Source organism: Carassius gibelio, chromosome B12 (assembly GCF_023724105.1).
Source record: "Carassius gibelio isolate Cgi1373 ecotype wild population from Czech Republic chromosome B12, carGib1.2-hapl.c, whole genome shotgun sequence".
In the NCBI taxonomy this organism is placed as follows: domain Eukaryota; kingdom Metazoa; phylum Chordata; class Actinopteri; order Cypriniformes; family Cyprinidae; genus Carassius; species Carassius gibelio.
In genome coordinates, this window is record NC_068407.1 from 535,382 (window position 1) to 551,726 (window position 16,345).

The following is a 16,345-nucleotide window of genomic DNA, read 5'->3' on the forward strand; positions in this document are numbered from 1 at the left end:
TTTTTCGAGTCGTTCATTCATCACGTGACAGACCAAAGAGACTTAATAATAATAATAATAACAACCAACTCTTTATGACCTTTGTTACAGCATTAACCTTCATGACAGAATTCACTCTGTAAGAAGTAAAAAGCTACAATTTGAGTCCAGAAACGCAATAACTGTAAGAGAAAATAATAATTATAATAGTAATGCTTATGATGATGGTGATAATAATAATGACTATGCACCCATTTGAACCATAGGTTAAAGCCTTTTATACAGTGTTTTTTTTTTATTATTAAACAATACAAACATTAAAACATTAAGGCAGAACACTTAAAATCATAACAAAAGAATATACACACAGATTTGTTGTCAGGACAACTTCTTTTACCCAGTCTGTGGTTAGAGCTTATGGGAGGTAATCATAAGACCCAGGTAAAAATGAATTAATATTTTCTGTTTATTATAGCTTTATAGTTTTGTATTGTTTGTATTGTGATCAACGTTTGGGTGTACTAGTAGACATGTTTTGTTCATTTTTTATAAAAATGAACAAAAAGACTCGAAAAAAGATTCGTTCATTTTGCTGAACCGAGACTCACAGGTCCGAGTCGGTAAAATGATCCGAACTTCCCATCGCTAGAACGGAGTCGTGATGCAGCCAAACACAGGAAACACATTCCACACATTCCACAGCTGAGACGCGCGAATCGATGCATCATGGGAAATGTAGTTCACAGTCTACTGTCAGTATACGGACTATACATCATAAATATGTTAATAAGTATTTATTATGTCTATGTATACAGACAGACTGACAGACCATTTCTGCGGAAATAAAAATACTGTAATTTGACTTCCATTTCTAAAATGAAATATGAAATATATCGGCCAATATCTCTAAAAAAAATATGTCAAGAGAAACAAAGTCAGAATTGCAAGTTTATATTCCACAATTCTGACTTTATAGCCTAACTCGCATTTGTACATTTATATTTCACAATTCTTAGAAAAATAAATCTGAATTGCGAGTTTATATGAAACGATTCTGAGATGTAAACTCGCAAATGTGAAAAAAAAAAAGTGTGAGATAAAAGGTGCAATTACCTTTTTTATTCCATGGCGTAAGTGGGCTTCCATATGTACCGTTCCTACAATGTTCAAATAACTTTATCTTTTGGGTGAAAAATAAAAAAGTTAGAAGACTGTAAGAAACGTTTTTTAGGCTAATCTTTTAATAAATAATCGAAGTTGGCATTACAACATTTTAAAAACATTTAAAAACAATTTTCCCACAACATTTTTATTACCTAAATTTATTACCTGGGCTGATAGATAGATAGATAGATAGATAGATAGATAGATAGATAGATAGATAGATAGATAGATAGATAGATAGATAGATAGATAGATAGATGATAGATGTTACAGCAGCGCCATCTGCCGGTGCGAATTATGTGAAACAAAGTCTTCTCTGGTCTTCTGGTATAAAAACATATTTTATGGATCCTGATGGATAATCTTGCTGAATATATTTTTTCACTGAGAAATACGTCATATTTCAGAAGTAAACAAACCAAAACAAAATGCATGCACAAATATATGTCATTAAAAATTATTGATTTTATTAAACACACATTTTGACACACGGGGCCTCTTCAAATCAAACAACAAAATGTAAAAAAAAAATAATAATAATAATTCTCTGAGCGAATGATGCTGTTTATTTGGCCTCCGTTTGTTCAAGTGTAAATTGAGCATGAAACACATCAGTGACGGAAAATAAAAATCCGACAGGACTGAAAAAGCTGAAACAAATTAATCATTAAAATGTTTTTTTAACTAAAATACAAGTCCATAATCTATAATAACACTTCCTCCAGTGAAAAAGTGCGTCTCCTGTTGTCTTTCACATCAACCCAACCCTTGCATGTTTGTTTATGACACATTAAATCTAACAACGAATTTAACTAGTTCAACACATTAGATTGTGTTTGCTACTGAAGACACTGCATTACACCTGTTAAAACACAAACGGCAGTCAGGCCTTCTTCAACAGGCTTGTGCTGTGAAACTGCATATAAAACAGCAATATGGAGCTGATAGAGTTTTAAGATTCTCTACATTGCATTCAGCTTCTTCAGCTTTGAGGCAGATGGAGCGACTCGAAACAAACCCTGACACAAACACACACACAATACACTCACTTTTAATACAGATATATGCATTTATATTCATGCAGAGGTGGAAACAGATGCAATATAGTGTAAAGATTTCAAAGAAATGTACTGTACAAAATTTGGGATCATTAGGACTTGTAATGTTTTTTAAAGAAGTCTCTTCTGCTCACCAAGGCTGCATTTATTCAAACAAAAATACAAGAAATAACATTAATCTGGCAAAATGTTATAAAATATAAAATAATGGTTTCTATTTTTAATATCCTTTAAAATGTAATGTATTTCTTTGATGCAAAGCTGAATTTCCATCAGCATCACTCCAGTGAACATATTTTTTGGGAAACTGTGGATAAAACCGGAAGTAGGCGGAGCTTGATTGCAAACTTCTTACAGATAAGACCGTTCTTTTTTTACATAGTTATCACCGAACAAATATGCAATTTAACTAAAGTAATATTTTTATTATTATTATAATAACATTTAAATACCCTCTAACATTCATAGCGTTGTATTGTTTAAAGGGGAGGTTCACACATTGCATTCTGATTACTTTTATGCAACCGCTCAGTCTTTTATAATTTTGGGGGGGAAACAAAGGGTTTTTATGGGTTTGACTGAAATAATAATGCAATAATTGACACTTTAAATTAATGTTTCAAACAACAACAACAAAAAAAAAACAATTGAACAAAAAACAGATAAATACAAAAAGTAGTCATTGATAATGTATAAACATGTATCCAATTCCACATGTAAAACAATTCATTTATGTGAGATAAAAAAAATTCTTAGCAGCCAGGAATGCCTGGGGTTGGGCTGGGGGGAGCCAATAGGGAATTCACCTAGGGCAGGAATCCTCAAATCTGGCCCACTTTCCTGCAGAGTTTAGCTTTAACCCTAATCAACCACACCTGAACATGCTAATCAATGTCTTCAGGGTCATTAGAAAATCACAGGTTGGTGAGATTGATCAGGGTTGGAGCTAAATTCTGCAGCGCATTGGCCTTCCAGGACAAGATTTGAGGAATCTTGACCAAATGGCTAGAAATGCCCCTGGCTCATTCAACCCAAATCAAACACACCTGAACAAGCTAATCTATGCAATTTAGATTACTTGAAAGCTACGTGCAGGTGAGTTTGATCAGTGCTGGAAGTGAAATGTTCTCCTTGAATCTTTAAAACCCCATTTTACAGATGTTAATATTGCAACAACACTTATTTGTTTTAGTTTTGTGTGCTGTGCTGTTGGCTTCTTCTGATGCACTAATTCAGCAAATTTTCTAGTAGAGGTTATCGTGAGATTGCAGGCCGAGAGGATGGCCGCTCGAGTGTATTTCTCATTGACTGCTGTTTTATTGTGTTTGATCGGATACTTGAGCATAACTCATGCTAATCAAAGACGAACCACAGGTGAGAAGATCAGGTTTTTTTTTTTTACACTGCCTGAAGAAATGCAGAAATTAGCGACTCTGTCTTTTGAATGTAATTTAACAGTTTATGAATGGGTATTAGATTATAAAGCACTTGATTTGAATCATACAAATCTGTAAAATTTGGGTTCGTGACTCCTTGTGAAATCCTTGAATCACAAATGCTGAAACCGTAGTCCCCCAACTCCCCATGATCGTCTTATTCTCTACTGGATGGTTACTGTCCGGCGACGCTGACGGTCGTGCCATCCCATCGAGGATGTACCTCTGATGACGACTGCCCTGGAGGACACAAATGCTGTCGATTTGACTGTGGTCCTGTTTGTGTGCTGCCTGTTTTCAGTTAGTTTCCGTTAATAATGGAATCTAAAGCTCCATAAAAACAAAACACAAACTAAAGCTGACTATCTGTTTACACAGTGAAGCCAGGGCAATGCCCCATACCGGAGATGATTCCACTGTGTGCTGAAGGTTGTTTCCATGATGGCCAGTGTCCTGCCACACAGAAATGTTGCCCCGCCACTGGTGGCTTTGCATGCAGTGAACCACGTGGTCAGGGAAGCGGTCAGGCAAGTTGTCAAGTAAGGGGCCAGGCAAGTGGCATTGGCCAGGGCAGTGTCAAGGGAGGTGGCATTGGCCAGGGCAGCAGTATTGGTCATGGTATTGGTGGCGTTGGCCAAGGCAGCATCAAGGGAGGCAGCATTGGACAGGGAAGTAATATTGGTCGTGGCATTGGCCAGGGAAGTGGAATTGGCCATGGCAGCATCAAGGGAGGCAGCATTGGACAGGGAAGTAATATTGGTCGTGGCATTGGCCAGGGAAGTGGAATTGGCCAGGGCAGCAGTATTGGTCGTGGCATTGGCCAGGTAAGTGGAATTGGCCATGGCAGCATCAAGGGAGGCAGCATTGGACAGGGAAGTAATATTGGTCGTGGCATTGGCCAGGGAAGTGGAATTGGCCAGGGCAGCAGTATTGGTCACGGTATTGGCGGCATTGGCCAGGGAAGTGGAATTGGCCAGGGCAGCATCAAGGGAGGCAGCATTGGCCAGGGAAGTGGAATTGGCCAGGGCAGCATCAAGGGAGGCAGCATTGGCCAGGGAAGTGGAATTGGCCAGGGCAGCATTGGCCAGGGAAGTGGAATTGGTCACGGTACTGGTGGCATTGGCCAGGGAAGTGGAATTGGTCACGGCATTGGCCAGGGAAGTAGTATTGGTCACGGTATTGGTGGCATTGGCCAGGGAAGTGGAATTGGTCACGGCATTGGCCAGGGAAGTAGTATTGGTCACGGCATTGGCCAGGGAAGTAGTATTGGTCACGGTATTGGTGGCATTGGCCAGGGAAGTGGAATTGGTCACGGCATTGGTCAGGGAAGTGGAATTGGTCACGGCATTGGCCAGGGAAGTGGAATTGGTCGCGGCATTGGCCAGGGAAGTAGTATTGGTCACGGCATTGGCCAGGGAAGTAGTATTGGTCGTGGCATTGGCCAGGGAAGCGGAATTGGCCAGGGCAGCAGTATTGGTTACGGTATTGGCGGTGTTCGCCAGGGGAGCATCAAGGGAGGCAGCATTGGCCAGGGAAGTGGAATTGGCCAGGGTAGTAGTATTGGTCACGGTATTGGCGGCATTGGCCAGGGAAGTGGAATTGGCCAGGGCAGCATCAAGGGAGGCAGCATTGGCCAGGGAAGTGGAATTGGCCAGGGTAGTAGTATTGGTCACGGTATTGGCGGCATTGGCCAGGGAAGTGGAATTGGCCAGGGCAGCATCAAGGGAGGCAGCATTGGCCAGGGAAGTGGAATTGGCCAGGGCAGCAGTATTGGTCGCCGCATTGGCCAGGGAAGTGGAATTGGCCAGGGTAGTAGTATTGGTCGCGAAATTGGCGGCATTGGCCAGGGAAGTGGAATTGGCCAGGGCAACAGTATTGGTCGCGGCATTGGCCAGGGAAGTAGTATTGGTCACGGCATTGGCCAGGGAAGTAGTATTGGTCGTGGCATTGGCCAGGGAAGTGGAATTGGCCAGGGCAGCAGTATTGGTTACGGTATTGGCGGTGTTCGCCAGGGGAGCATCAAGGGAGGCAGCATTGGCCAGGGAAGTGGAATTGGCCAGGGTAGTAGTATTGGTCACGGTATTGGCGGCATTGGCCAGGGAAGTGGAATTGGCCAGGGCAGCATCAAGGGAGGCAGCATTGGCCAGGGAAGTGGAATTGGCCAGGGTAGTAGTATTGGTCACGGTATTGGCGGCATTGGCCAGGGAAGTGGAATTGGCCAGGGCAGCATCAAGGGAGGCAGCATTGGCCAGGGAAGTGGAATTGGCCAGGGCAGCAGTATTGGTCGCCGCATTGGCCAGGGAAGTGGAATTGGCCAGGGTAGTAGTATTGGTCGCGAAATTGGCGGCATTGGCCAGGGAAGTGGAATTGGCCAGGGCAACAGTATTGGTCGCGGCATTGGCCAGGGAAGTGGAATTGGCCAGGGCAACAGTATTGGTCGCGGCATTGGCCAGGGAAGTGGAATTGGCCGGGGCAGCAGTATTGGCCACGGTATTGGTGGCGTCGGCCAGGGCAGGGGAATTGGCCAGGGCCCCGGTATTGGTCATGGTGTGGGCCAGGGCAGTGGAGTTGGCCAAGGTGTGGGCCAGGGCAGCGTTGTTGGCCAGGGCAGCAGTCAGGGCACCAGTATTGGCCAAGGTGTGAGCCAGGGCAGCGTTGTTGGCCAGGGCAGCAGTCAGGGCACCAGTATTGGCCAAGGTGTGAGCCAGGGCAGCGGACGGGGCCAGGGAACCAGTATTGGCCAAGGTGTGAGCCAGGGCAGCGGACTGGGCCAGGGCAGTGGAATTGGCCAAGGTGTTAGCCAGGGGAGCGTTGTTGGCCAGGGCAGCAGTCAGGGCACCAGTATTGGCCAGGGTGTGAGCCAGGGCAGCGTTGTTGGCCAGGGCAGCATTCAGGGCACCAGTATTGGCCAAGGTGTGGGCCAGGGCAGCGGAGTTGGCCAAGGTGTGGGCCAGGGCAGCGGAGTTGGCCAAGGTGTGGGCCAGGGCGGCGGAGTTGGCCAAGGTGTGGGTCAGGGCGGCGGACGGGGCCAGGGAAGCGGAATTGGCCAAGGTGTGGGTCAGGGCGGCGGACGGGGCCAGGGAAGCGGAATTGGCCAAGGTGTGGGTCAGGGAAGCAGCCAGGGCCCCGGTATTGGTCATGGTGTGGGCCAGGGCAGCGTTGTTGGCCAGGGCAGCAGTCAGGGCACCAGTATTGGCCAAGGTGTGAGCCAGGGCAGCGTTGTTGGCCAGGGCAGCAGTCAGGGCACCAGTATTGGCCAAGGTGTGAGCCAGGGCAGCGTTGTTGGCCAGGGCAGCAGTCAGGGCACCAGTATTGGCCAAGGTGTGAGCCAGGGCAGCGTTGTTGGCCAGGGCAGCAGTCAGGGCACCAGTATTGGCCAAGGTGTGAGCCAGGGCAGCGTTGTTGGCCAGGGCAGCAGTCAGGGCACCAGTATTGGCCAAGGTGTGGGCCAGGGTAGCGGACGGGGCCAGGGCAGTGGAATTGGCCAAGGTGTTAGCCAGGGCAGCGTTGTTGGCCAGGGCAGCAGTCAGGGCACCAGTATTGGCCAAGATGTGAGCCAGGGCAGCGTTGTTGGCCAGGGCACCAGTATTGGCAAAGGTGTTAGCCAGGGCAGCGTTGTTGGCCAGGGCAGCAGTCAGGGCACCAGTATTGGCCAAGGTGTGAGCCAGGGCAGCGGACTGGGCCAGGGCAGTGGAATTGGCCAAGGTGTGAGCCAGGGCAGCGTTGTTGGCCAGGGCAGCAGTCAGGGCACCAGTATTGGCCAAGATGTGAGCCAGGGCAGCGTTGTTGGCCAGGGCAGCAGTCAGGGCACCAGTATTGGCCAAGGTGTGAGCCAGGGCAGCGTTGTTGGCCAGGGCAGCAGTCAGGGCACCAGTATTGGCCAAGGTGTTGGCCAAGGTGTGGGCCAGGGCAGCGGAGTTGGCCAAGGTGTGGGCCAGGGCAGCGGACGGGGCCAGGGTGTGGGTCAGGGCAGCGGACGGGGCCAGGGCAGCGGACTTGGCCAAGGTGTGGGTCAGGGCAGCGGACGGGGCCAGGGTGTGGGTCAGGGCAGCGGACGGGGCCAAGGTGTGGGTCAGGGCGGCGGACGGGGCCAGGGAAGCGGAATTGGCCAAGGTGTGGGTCAGGGCGGCGGACGGGGCCAGGGAAGTGGAATTGGCCAAGGTGTGGGTCAGGGCGGCAGACGGGGCCAGGGAAGCGGAATTGGCCAAGGTGTGGGTCAGGGAAGCAGCCAGGGCCCCGGTATTTGTCATGGTGTGGGCCAGGGCAGTGGAGTTGGCCAAGGTGTGGGCCAGGGCAGCGTTGTTGGCCAGGGCAGCAGTCAGGGCACCAGTATTGGCCAAGGTGTGAGCCAGGGCAGCGTTGTTGGCCAGGGCAGCAGTCAGGGCACCAGTATTGGCCAAGGTGTGAGCCAGGGCAGCGTTGTTTGCCAGGGCAGCAGTCAGGGCACCGTTATTGGCCAAGGTGTGGGCCAGGGTAGCGGACGGGGCCAGGGCAGTGGAATTGGCCAAGGTGTTAGCCAGGGCAGCGTTGTTGGCCAGGGCAGCAGTCAGGGCACCAGTATTGGCCAAGATGTGAGCCAGGGCAGCGTTGTTGGCCAGGGCACCAGTATTGGCAAAGGTGTTAGCCAGGGCAGCGTTGTTGGCCAGGGCAGCAGTCAGGGCACCAGTATTGGCCAAGGTGTGAGCCAGGGCAGCGGACTGGGCCAGGGCAGTGGAATTGGCCAAGGTGTGAGCCAGGGCAGCGTTGTTGGCCAGGGCAGCAGTCAGGGCACCAGTATTGGCCAAGGTGTGGGCCAGGGCAGCGGAGTTGGCCAAGGTGTGGGCCAGGGCAGCGGACGGGGCCAGGGTGTGGGTCAGGGCAGCGGACGGGGCCAGGGCAGCGGACTTGGCCAAGGTGTGGGTCAGGGCAGCGGACGGGGCCAGGGAAGCGGAATTGGCCAAGGTGTGAGCCAGGGCAGCGGTATTGGCCAAGGTGTGAGCCAGGGCAGCGTTGTTGGTCAGGGCAGCGTTGTGGGCCAGGGAAGCAGCCAGGGTACTGGTATCGGCCAGGGTAGTGGACGAGGTCAGGGCAGTGGAATTGGCCAAGGTGTGGACCAGGGCAGTGGAGTTGGCCAGGGAAGCAGCCAGGGCTCCGGTATTGGTCATGGTATGGGCCAGGGAAGTGGACAGGGCCAGGGCAGCGGACGGGGCCAGGGTAGTGGTGTTGCTCAAGGTGTGGGCCAGGATAGCGTAGTGGGCCAAGATGGCGTAGTGGGCCAGGATAGCGTAGTGGATCAAGGTGTGGGCCAGGATAGCGTAGTGGATCAAGGTGTGGGCCAGGATAGCGTAGTGGGCCAAGGTAGCAGCCAGGGCACCGGAATTGGTCATGGTGTTGGCCAGGGAAACAGCCAGGGCAGCAGTATAGGCCAGGAAAGTTAATGGGGAAGTGGTATTGGCCAGGGAAGCATTCGAGGGAATTGTCAGGGATGTGGTCAAGGAAATGGTCATGGGAATTTTGCATGACACTTACTGGAGATCTTTTCCAATTCAGTGCTCTAAACCATTTAAGCAAACCAGGGAAAAGATGCCAAGTGAATGGTTTCTGTCTCTTCCCCCAACTACCACCATCTCAAATAAAAAACAATTGCTTTATTTTGAGTTGGCATTTTTGTTTTCTGACCGTTTTATCACTACTTTTTTTTTTTTTTTTTTTTTTTATAAATTACCTTTTTATTCTTGGCAAAGTGGAGTTGCCTGCAGCCTTTACTCCAGCCAGAATACATCATTAATATGCCAATTTGGTGCTTTAGAAACACTTCATGAATTTTGAAAACTGCAAGTAATAAAATATGCAAGGGCTTATAGAAGTGTGCTTCTGTGGCAATGTTCGTTGAACATGGATGCATGCTTAGACCAAGTAACAACTTGAAGCTTTTGTTAATATACCTTAAACGTTGTAACCATACCTTTAAACACAAGTGCTGCTTTGCACTTCAGTTGCAATTCTGCAACAAACTTGCTCTTGCAAACTACACCGCATTTCATAAGACCATTGGCTGTTCAATTGCCAAGGTGTCCGTAGAGGGTTGCAGCCTAACCAGTAGTCATTATTAGGGCCTAAGCACAAAAAAATGACACACTGTAATGTGTTCTTTATGATGAGCGGAACGTTCCCCTCAAATTTGAATGAAGATAAAAGCAACTTTTTCCGAGCCATGGCGTTTTTCGTGAGGTTGAGACTGCCCTACTTTCCATTGCAACTTTCTCAGTTTGGTTCAATAAAGTAATTCTGATATTTTGCACTGAAAATGTATTGAATTTACTAAGATATTATGGTAAGTGGTTGCAATCAATTAATTTTAGCTATATTTAAATTAGGGCTTGCATAGACTAGTTGAGTGATCGACTACTTCAGCCACTAGTCAGAGCTGTTGGAAACAATCAACTACTCGAGCATGCATTAAATGGATAGTTCACTCAAAAATCAAAATTATGTCATTAATAACTCACCCTCATGTTGTTCAAAACCTGTGAGACCTCTGTTTATCTTCAGGACACAGTTTAAGATATTTAAGATTTAGTCTGAGAGCTCTCAGTCCCTCCATTTGAAACTGTGTGTACGGTCTACTGTCCATGTCCAGAAAGGTAAGAAAAACATCATCAAAGTAGTCCATGTGACATCAGAGGGGCAGTTAGAATATTTTGAAGCATTGAAAATACATTTTGGCCCAAAAATAGCAAAAACAACGACTTTATTCAGCATTGTCTTCTCTTCCGTGTCTGTTGTGAGAGAGTTCAAAACAAAGCAGTTTGTGATATCCGGTTCGTGAACTAATAATTCGATGTAACCAGATCTTCTTGAACCCGTTCACCAAATCAAACTGAATCGTTTTAACCTGTTCGCGTCTCTAATACGCATTAATCCACAAATAACTTAAGCTGTTCACTTTTTTAATGTGGCTGACACTCCCTCGGAGTTCAAACTAACCAATATCCCGAAGTAATGCATGCACTCAAACAGTACACTGACTGAACTGCTGTGAAGAGAGAACTGAAGATGAACACCAAGCCAGATAATGAACAACAGACTGACTCGTTCACGATTGAAGAACAGTTTCTGTCAGACGTGTCTGATTCGTGAACCGAAGAGCTGATGATACTGCGCATGTGTGATTCAGCGTGAAGCAGACCGACACACAGAGCGTCTGAACCGACCTGATTCTTTTGGTGATTGATTCTGTGCTAGTGTTATGAGCACGCGTCTTTTACTGTCTATGGGGTAAACCGAAGGCTTGAATCAAGGGCAATCATCGCCAATGACGCCATTACGTCGAGAGCAAAAGAACCGTTTTCTTCAACCGGTTTATTGAATCGAACTGTCCAAAAAAAAAAAACTACCAGTGATCCAAAAACCGATGCAACCGGTTCTTGACTCGAGAATGAGTCAATATTTTGTTTGTTACTGGTTTGGAACGACATTAGTTCACCCAATTATCAAAGTTATGTTATAATAACTCACCCTGAGTTATTAATTACATAACTTTGATAATTGGGTGAACTAACCCTTTAACCATAATGCATACAAAGTGTTTGCAAGTACGAAGTGAATTTAAGGATTACAATATTGCATGTAGCGGCTACTTTCTATGACCTTATCTATATGTTGCATGTAAAATTAAAATATGTAAATGGGGTGTGCCTGAAGCTGAATACCTTATTCCGAATGGCACGAAAAAATAAATAACAGACAAGGAATAATTCTGTCTGAATACTCGGCTGAAGCTGGCACAGTCCAGAGTTTGCTAGATAACAGATGAGCCTGGGAATCAGTGCAATATTATACCTCTAAATTCACGAGTATAACTCTTTATGAGTGAAAAGAGCTCAAATCAAACACAGCATTGCTGTTGTCTCCGTGCATCTCTCAGAAATCAGAGCTTGGCAAGAATAATATCACCTTTCTAGATGAAGATCTTGTGTGTCTCGATGGGTTTATCATGAGTCCAACGGCTAAATAAAGCTCTGAGCGACTTAAAGCAGATTCTCACACTCACGTTACCTGTCAGACTCACACCTGTTCTCTCAGTGTGTGTGTGTGTGTGTGTGTGATCACCTGCACTTTCACAAACACATCTGGACTGTTTTCACAGGATCTGCCTTCAGACAGCTGCACCAGAAATCCATCAACTGTCTGGAACAAACTGGAACTAATAATCACATGCAGCATTTTAAGGCAAGGGCTCCTGTGATGGATCAGCATTACATGTGCCTGAGAAAGCAATCCCAGAATGCACTGCAAATAATCCAGTGAAATCCATCCAAAGTGATGCACAAAGACAGAGAAGAGAACCTTCATTTTTTTCAAGAAATTAATAATTTAAACTGACAATTGACAAGTAATGATGTCTTAAACCCTGTTTGGACAGCATTTGTTTCTCATGTGGACGTCTGTAAAAAATACTTTTATATATCACCTCAGTGATAAAACTCATGGACTCGAGAAATGACTTCTGTATTCTTTTATGTTACTTTAATATATATATATATATATATATATATATATATATATATATATATATATATATCTAAAAAAATTTTTTTTTGAATATATATATATATATATATATATTCTGAAAAAAATCTGAAAAAATATTCACAAAAAATATTTTTTTCTGGAAATTCAGAAACATTGAAGACTCTGATATGAAATGCATTTTTAGGAATTTATTTTTTGTACAACTGAATAGAATACTATAACTGAATAATTACGTAATACTTGAATGCATCCTGACAACAAAAAGGTCTCTCTAAGTGAGTATTCTCTATTCTGTAAGCGTTATGTAAATTTATGAGCACAACTGTATATATGAATATCCAGTGTTTACATAAAATGCACAATTCCAATTAGCATCGACATATGCCAGCTTTAGCCTGCTTTCTTGAAACAAAAATATAGTTTTAACCAGGGAATATTAATCAGGATGTCAATGCATGTAAATTTAATCAACATTAGAGTTGCGTCTTAAGTTCAACAAATGAACATGAATAGACATTCAGCTCATGTTCAGCTCGGACACAATCTCATGTCAGAAACACCACAGGATTTTCGGCTATGAGAACAAAACTTCTTTATTAAGGCTGAAGCCAAACAGAAGGGTTATACAGTCAAAACAGCAGCGAAAATTACTGAAAATATATCTAAAACTCTGGCTAAATTGTGCATTAAATGTGTGTTTTCCTCAAAAATGCTCACACATTTAGTGCTTGACCTGAAATAAAAATAGAGTAATGTCAAGAGGACAAGGTGAAAGCAAGTTTGTTTAGTTTTTTTATTGCCAAAAGAAGATTATGTGAAGAATCAGAGGCTAAATTCCACAGCAAAACAATGCAAATCTTTTGTTGTTTCATCTTTTGTCTTCTCCAGATGTTCACTGATGGACTGGAGTGCTGTGGATTATTGTGATGTTTTTATCAGCTGTTTGGACTCTCATTCTGACGGCACCCATTCACTGCAGAGCATCCATTGATGAGACACTGATGCAGTGCTACATTTCTACAAAACAAATTCATCCTAATCTAGGATGGCCTGAGGGTGAACACATTTACAGCACAATTTCAGTTTTGGCTAAAGTATTCCTTTCAACAGTGCAAATACAGGCACTTTTCTGGATCCATATGCTGCGGGCTAAACATGGTAAATGCATAATTTACAGAATATGTTTGTAAAAATAAATAAATAAGTAAATACAAATGAAAACAAAACTACCAGTAGGTGACTAATTAAGAATAGTTATCCTAACAATGTTGCCATCGTGTGGATGTCTTGAAAAGTATAGCTTTGAAAGAGAATCAAAATTCAATACCAGATTTAAAAAAAAAATGTTTTGAACAAATGAACGAATTAGGCTAATAATTATAATTTTAATATACATTTGGAATAAGTAACAATTAAATGACTATAATAATATCAAACATATTCGAGTGTAATTAAAATGTTCATGCATGCAAATGGAAACAAAAATGTAAGCCCTCCTTTAATATATTTCTTTGTGAGTTTGTGAAAATGTTTCAGAGCTTTAATAAGTATTTTACATTTACATTACATTAAAATTTAATAATGTAGCAGAAATCATATGATAATAATATGCAAATGTTATAACAATTCTCAGTTAGGTTAACCTACATGTAGCAAGGTTTTTTAATTGTATAATACATAATATATATTTTTTCACTTTATTATATACTAAATAGAAAGTTTGAAACTCTCTATCGCCTCTCTGTCTCAAAATATCTCATTATTATTTTGTATTAATAATTTTATGTATTTATTTTATGTTTTTTTTGTACTTCTGTTGATTTGTGCTCCTTTAGTTTTACCCCTTTATTGTTGCTATTACTGCTGTGAGTATAAAAGCCTAATTATTATTTATGTTGATTATTTGTATTATTTATGATGCCTAATGTTGTTGAATGTTCTTGTGTACAATTTGCAATAAGATGTTCAAATAACAATTAATAATCATCATTATCACCATCATAAAAGTGACTCTTAAAACCTTTTTGACTTCACATTTATACAAAACAATGTGTTATTGTGTAAAATCAAATTTATTTATATTTAACATTTTTTTGGAATTTGCAGTCGCTTGCTGCTGCAGCTTCATTGGGGCGTGTCCTCTGCGCGAATCGGTGACCTCAGTCCGCGCATGCGCGCTGCCCTCAGTCAGGATCCAGTCAGGATGGCGGCCTTCAGAGCGGCTCTCCTGACCCGAGCTCTAACTAAAGGAAAAACACCGGGAATCTCAAACATTATCATCGGAACAAGATCAGGTGCTGTCTTACACTTCTGCTATTTTACATTATGGGAATATACGCTATTAAACGGCGTATTATAGTATCTAATGAATGATAACCTTCAAGTAAAGGCTGTGGAGCTAACATGCTAAGCTAACCCTTGATAGGGTTTTTACGTGATTGTAAACAAATGTAATTAATTGTTAACTGCTTTGCATTCGGATTAACTGATAAGTGTGTTTGTTCAAAATGTGCAATTTTGTTAGCCTTGTGTGCATCAGATATTGTGTATTATATAACATAGTATGCATGTTTTTTTTTAATATTATGTATATTTAATAATTTAACGTTATTAAACTAACTATCTGAAATTCAAGTGTATACTTGATAATGTTAGTGTTTATGTGTGTCTAAAGAGAGCTCAGACTGTGTTTGTCAGATTTCTCTTCTTGTTATTGTGTGTAATGTGTAATCATACTAATGTGTGTGTCTGTGTTACAGCATCTGGTCCTTCTAAGGACATCTTACCCGGTCCGTACCCCAGAACCCCAGAGGAGATGGCAGCAGCAGCCAAGAAATACAACATGACGCTGGAAGATTACAAACCTTATCCTGATGATGGCATGGGGTGAGCGTTGGACTGCACACTTTGACTGAATATGGTATTGTGTTTCCAGGAAGATGAATGTCTGATGATGTATTATCTCTGTTGTTACTCAGGTACGGTGATTACCCCATGCTCCCGGAGCGATCGCAACAAGAGAGAGACCCCTGGACTCAGTGGGACCATCCAGATTTCAGGAGGAACTGGGGAGAGCCGGTGACTTTAACACTCATCCTTTAAATCCTGGTTTCTGTTTGATGCATCCACACAAGTGCATGCATACATTTACAAAGCCATTTTTCTGTTTTTTGACACTTGACCGCATGCACTGTTTTGGCTTGTAAACAAGTCAAGAGGCATTTACTTGTCATTTGCATAGTTAACACTTGGGAAAACTGTGCATGATCTGTGGAGATTTCTCTCCTGATTCAGACTTGAGAAAGTGGATGTTTTGTGATGTTTATTTAGATACACTGGGACTTTGACATGTACATCAGGAACAGGGTTGACACGTCTCCGAGTCCCGTGGATTGGAGGACCATGAGGAACCAGCTGCTGGGGTTCGTGGGGTTCATGATGCTGATGTTTGGTTTGGGCGAGATGTTCCCCAGCTATCAGCCCGTGGTGAGTCCAGGGAGAACCATATGAGCTGCACAGAAGAGAAATAGTTAATTTACAGAATATTTCAAAGAGAAGTATGTTATTTCTGCATCAGTGGCAAACTAGGAATTGCAAACATTTTTAGCTTGATTAGAAAAGTGGTTCACCAGAGTTAATCTAGCATTATATTGCATATACTATTATAAAGCATTGTTTTCCACAGCTGTCATGCATGAGTCTAATCATCAGTGTCTTTCTGTTTCCAGGCTCCTAAACAGTATCCGTACAGCGACCTGTATCTGGAGAGAGGCGGAGATCCTGAGAAAGAACCAGAACTTGTCAAACATTATGAAATCTAATGCTAGAAACCTCTCTGTTTCAAAACTTGTGTATATTTCTGTCTCTCTAATAAAGTTTACTTAAATCTCGTCTGTCGGATTTACCATTTCTTGCCTTTCATTCAAATGAGACCTTAAACTATCATCAGCATTTCATTATGTAGTATAATTATTAATAATGATATAAATAACATTTTTGAAACAATTTTTTTTTTTGTTTCATGGAAGTGGAGTGTCTGCTGTTCAGATGTGTGTTAGTTACATGCATATATAAATTTTTTATTACCTTTTAACATCAGATGGGATGTCAGTAGTCAGTCTTTGAACTAAAAGTTCTAAATAAAATGCATTTAATAAGAACAGCATTAAGTGTTAAATAATAATTTGTGTGTAG

At 43.4% G+C, this 16,345-nt stretch overlaps 2 protein-coding genes across 51 annotated transcripts; both read left to right on the forward strand.

Moving 5' to 3' along the window:
- The first annotated feature begins 3,370 nt into the window (after positions 1 to 3,370).
- LOC127969443 (fibroin heavy chain) lies at positions 3,371 to 9,267 on the forward strand. 50 transcript variants are annotated; one of them, XM_052571398.1, is made up of 9 exons: positions 3,371 to 3,575; positions 3,806 to 3,937; positions 4,016 to 4,321; positions 4,631 to 6,334; positions 6,383 to 6,640; positions 7,535 to 7,572; positions 7,603 to 7,642; positions 7,703 to 7,750; positions 7,799 to 9,267. In XM_052571398.1, exons 1-9 carry the CDS (start codon positions 3,482 to 3,484, stop codon positions 9,052 to 9,054), a joined length of 3,876 nt encoding a protein of 1,291 aa, XP_052427358.1. In that variant the 5' UTR covers positions 3,371 to 3,481; the 3' UTR covers positions 9,055 to 9,267. The 50 variants fall into 50 exon arrangements, with proteins under 50 accessions (XP_052427358.1, XP_052427363.1, XP_052427346.1 ...); XM_052571403.1 differs by having other exon boundaries at positions 6,383 to 6,610; XM_052571386.1 differs by having other exon boundaries at positions 6,383 to 6,550; positions 6,839 to 7,572.
- Positions 9,268 to 14,277: 5,010 nt separating this feature from the next.
- On the forward strand, positions 14,278 to 16,044 carry ndufb8 (NADH:ubiquinone oxidoreductase subunit B8). Its single transcript, XM_052570130.1, has 5 exons — positions 14,278 to 14,445; positions 14,911 to 15,037; positions 15,130 to 15,229; positions 15,482 to 15,637; positions 15,880 to 16,044. The coding sequence occupies exons 1-5, from the start codon at positions 14,322 to 14,324 to the stop codon at positions 15,970 to 15,972; spliced, it is 600 nt and encodes a 199-aa protein (XP_052426090.1). The 5' UTR covers positions 14,278 to 14,321; the 3' UTR covers positions 15,973 to 16,044.
- The last annotated feature ends 301 nt before the right edge of the window (positions 16,045 to 16,345 follow it).

Bases quoted from the DNA above. Each gene is read 5' to 3' on its own strand.
- LOC127969443 (XM_052571385.1), top strand. From the start codon at position 3,482: ATGGCCGCTCGAGTGTATTTCTCATTGACTGCTGTTTTATTGTGTTTG. The intron at 4,322-4,630 runs GTGGCATTGGCC...GCATCAAGGGAG, and splicing joins ACAGGGAAGTAATATTGGTC to GCAGCATTGGCCAGGGAAGT. The intron at 7,643-7,702 runs GTGTGGGTCAGG...GACGGGGCCAAG, and splicing joins GGGCAGCGGACTTGGCCAAG to GTGTGGGTCAGGGCGGCGGA.
- ndufb8 (XM_052570130.1), top strand. From the start codon at position 14,322: ATGCGCGCTGCCCTCAGTCAGGATCCAGTCAGGATGGCGGCCTTCAGA. The intron at 15,038-15,129 runs GTGAGCGTTGGA...GTTGTTACTCAG, and splicing joins TATCCTGATGATGGCATGGG to GTACGGTGATTACCCCATGC. The intron at 15,230-15,481 runs GTGACTTTAACA...ATGTTTATTTAG, and splicing joins GGAGGAACTGGGGAGAGCCG to ATACACTGGGACTTTGACAT.